Source organism: Cryptomeria japonica, chromosome 7 (assembly GCF_030272615.1).
Source record: "Cryptomeria japonica chromosome 7, Sugi_1.0, whole genome shotgun sequence".
Classification (NCBI taxonomy): domain Eukaryota; kingdom Viridiplantae; phylum Streptophyta; class Pinopsida; order Cupressales; family Cupressaceae; genus Cryptomeria; species Cryptomeria japonica.
In genome coordinates, this window is record NC_081411.1 from 283453802 (window position 1) to 283457795 (window position 3994).

At 42.0% G+C, this 3994-nt stretch overlaps 1 protein-coding gene across 1 annotated transcript; it reads right to left on the reverse strand.

Annotated features, from left to right (window-relative positions):
• Window positions 1–1257: 1257 nt before the first annotated feature.
• LOC131037970 (subtilisin-like protease SBT1.7) lies at window positions 1258–3501 on the reverse strand. The gene has a single exon (XM_057970237.2). The coding sequence runs from the start codon at window positions 3499–3501 to the stop codon at window positions 1258–1260; it is 2244 nt and encodes a 747-aa protein (XP_057826220.2).
• Window positions 3502–3994: the final 493 nt, after the last annotated feature.

Consider the following 3994-nt stretch of genomic DNA (forward strand, 5'->3'; position numbering starts at 1 on the left):
GGTTTTAGTTTTTATTCTTCACCTAGCTCTAGTTTTTTATTGCATATGTTGGTTCTAATATTGGGAGTTCTCACTCCATGTGAGACCCCTTTCTTTTGTTGTGTGGTTTTTTTGTAAGGGTTTGGGCCCTCTCCCACTTCATCTAATTATAACATCTTCAAAATAAAACATGAAGGCTGAGCAACTTTTGTGAAAAGATAAAATATCAACATCTTCTTCAAACAATTTGTGATAATTAAATAAATTCAAATTCACTTTGATTTCATTATTATTCTTGGCTTTGTTATCTACTTTAACTTTTTGACATGATGCTATAAATAAAGTGAAAGAGTACTTAGCTCTAGGATTGATGATGGATAAAAGTTGTTAATGATCTAAATCACCTTACCACCACAAAAAAATAGCTATCTCAATCTAATGTATTTCTTGTAGTCTATATTATCATAAAAACTATATGACTAGATGCCAACCTATACAATATTGATCTCTTTTAATGTGAACCTAATTCAACATGTAAAATTGATCTATATTTTGCAAGAATGAGTTGAGAAGATGTGCACCTATAAAGTTACTCTCCTTCACCTTCTAAACATCTAAATATATTAGCATTGTATTTAAATACATCATTAAAAAGATTGCTACCTCAATGGGCATATCAATTTATTGGACAATAAGCCACACTTAGATTAAAGATGGGCTAGCCCTAATATGGTTTAATAGATTAGAGTTGAACCCTAATAAGAAATGGATGGTCCTAAGGTCAACTCCTAATAGGCCTGTGAAAATGTTTAACAAGGTTATCCTAAAGCAAACCTCAATGTTAGGTTGCATTAATAGGTTTGAGTGACATTGAAGACAACAGTGACAAACATGTAGGTGGCCTATACAAGGATGATGCAAGTTCAATTTCTTTATTGTTCTTCAGATTTATTCTGTGTTCAAGTACATAAACATAATATCATATCACATAAAATGTGTTACTCAAATGACAACAACTAGTAGTAGAAAGGAATGTAAAAGTTAGTTAAAGAAAAAGGTCCTTAGATACAATGAATTCATGAAGAATTCTAATTATTATTATAATATATAATCCCGTGTCATTTGTTGAAGAAGATAAGCATTGAGAGGAATTTCAATGCTTATAAACCTTATATCAACATATTTTTATTTACATAAATACATGATGTGTTTATCTTCACCATATCTATTGGGCGTTATTTATACGTTACTAGCTACGTTAGTGTAGCTACTACCTATTTATGGAGCTCCTCCTCTTCGAACCGAAATCCAGAGAACTACAATTGGGCTACGAACGATGTGCTTTCCTCCTTGGATGCATTTCCACGTTATCTCCCCGTACTCTCCTTTCTTGCTCTCTTTCACTCGGCTTTCGAATGTCACATTATAACTTGCCTGGGCATTCCGTTTCTTGAACACCAATGTATCTGGTTTCACGCTTACCTTCACGTTTGGAGTGCTCTTCACCCACACTTTGTATATGGCATTGTCGCCGCCCACGTTGGTCACCGTCCTCCTCTTCATCTGAACACGCTCTCCATATTTCAATATAACAGAGAAAGATGGATAATTAAGATCTGCACCCGATTCCAATTCGGGGCAGGGAGGCCAATTGTGGGTGAGCAGGGCTATTTGCTTTTTAGTATACTTGTTTCGACCACAGAGATAATTGACGTAGTCTTGAGGACCCAGATCGTACAACAGCCCCGGCTCCATAGCCGCCCTTGGATTTATGTGACCTGCTCCCATTGTAAACGGGTCCGCTGCTTGCAAGGTTTGCGCATCCTTCATGGGCTGTTTTGTGTTGTCCAGCGTGGATGCCGTAGTCATCAGAGCCGATCTGATTGCCGCAGGACTCCACGTCGGATGGGAAGCTCGTATGAGCGCTGCAATGCCGCTGACGTGGGGACACGCCATTGACGTCCCAGACTCTATCTTGAACTCGCCTTCCTTCCACGCAGCCAAGATGTTGACACCTGGCGCAACTAGATCCGGCTTCAGAACGTCCGGATATGAGAAGCTCGGACCCCGGGAAGAAGACGAGTCTACAATGGGAGCAATTGATTTTCCCACCACTGTCAATCCAGTGGGATTGATGGTTGCCGTGGGCGCCGCCGTGCTGTTAACGTAAGTTTTTATCTTTTCGCCCGTCAAAAAACTCACGGTGGTAGCCGGTAAATACGGTTGCTCAATAGGCTCATCGACGGCACCGTCCAATTCATCGTCAACAATTATCATTCCTGCTGCGCCCGCGTCCTTCAGAAGCCTTGCCGTTTCTGTCGAATTGTCTTGGTAATTGCACATCATAACTTTACCTTTGAAGAGGTGTGGGTCGACACCAAGGTTGCTGCAAAAATCGTAGGCCAGAGGCAGATTTTGAATCCCGGGTCCTCTGTAAAGCGACGAGCCTTTGAATGCCTCGCCATTGCCGAGCTTCACAAGAGAGAGAAACTCTCTGTCCATACTGCTGGAGCCCACTGTAGTTATCCACGGTGCCGTGTTTGCAAGAAATTCGGGGTCAGGCCCTTGGTTGCCAGCAGAGGCGGAAACAAATACACCTCTCTCTATGGCACCGAACGCTGCCAGTGCTTGATGATCCATGTAGAATGGATTCTCAAACACATAGCCAATTGACATAGAAATAATGTCGACGCCATCTTGGATGGCTTTTTCCATAGCACCAGCTACATCACTGTCATCGCAAGTTCCTTCCAGTCCCCAGCAAGCCTTATACACTGCCAGTCTGGCCGCAGGCGCCATGCCCATGGCCGTTCCATTACCAAAGCCGTTATAGCTCGCTCCCCTTACAGCAGATCCCGCAGCAGTAGAAGCAGTATGTGTGCCATGGCCGTTGTTGTCTCTTGCTGATATGAAATCCTCGCCTACATGCGATTTGTAGCCCACAGAAAAATTAAATCGAGCTCCGATGAGTTTTCTATTGCACATGGAGGAATCGAACTGCTCTCCGCTTTCACATTCGCCTTTCCATCTGGAGGGAACAGGTCCCAGACCCTTGTCATGGAAGCTTTCACTCTCAGGCCATATTCCCGTGTCCACCACCCCTACTATTACGTCTTCTCCACGATTCAACTGCTGCGACCACAGTCCTCCGCCATCGGTGAGGCCCAGAAACTTAGGTGAATGTGTGGTATGAAGCTTGTTGAGAGAGGATGGAATCACAGCCAGACAACCATCCACGCTCTCCAAAGCTGCAGCCTCGGCACTGGTCAGCTTGGCTGCAAAGCCGTGGAGGAGTACATTATATGTATATAACAAAAGGCTCGGACGTGAAGTGGAGGAAGCCGGAGTTGCATTCGTTAGAATTGAATGGTACCAGTGTTCATGCAAACTGAAGTGCTCGGGCTTCATTGATTTCAACATATGGACAATATATGGTTTTCTTGTATTTTCGTCACTCGCTGTAGTGGATAGCAAGAACAAGAGCAATGTTGCGAGCGTAGCGACTGGCATGCTGCTGCTCATTGTGAATAACTCACAAGCAGGGGATGAACAAAAATGCAGGGAAATAAGTTGGTCGTTCTGCAGATAGGGAGGATTCCTTTAAATTACTTGTAAGAGAGACTACGGTGTCAATGTAAAGTCCCGGTCACGCAGATATAATGAAGAGAAAATTACATGTGTAGACATTGTCCAGAAATATCGGGATCTGCCCACGTGAAAACATAGACTTTGTAAGGATTTTCAAACAGGTGTTTTACAAAGCTAACGCGGAAATCTATAGTCTTATTGACTTGAATCTTAAAAGATGTATGTAATCATGAGAGTTGCCGACTAGATATGCTTCCACCGACGAAACACATCCAAGTTGAACAAACTAAACTAATCAGTTAGAATTTTCAAAGAAATAAGATGTCAGAAAAGAAACAAAAATTCTCATAAAATGTGAAGTTAAAATGTGACAAGAATCTTAGAAAGATAAACAATTGTAGATTTTAAAGAAATGTCTTATATGAAG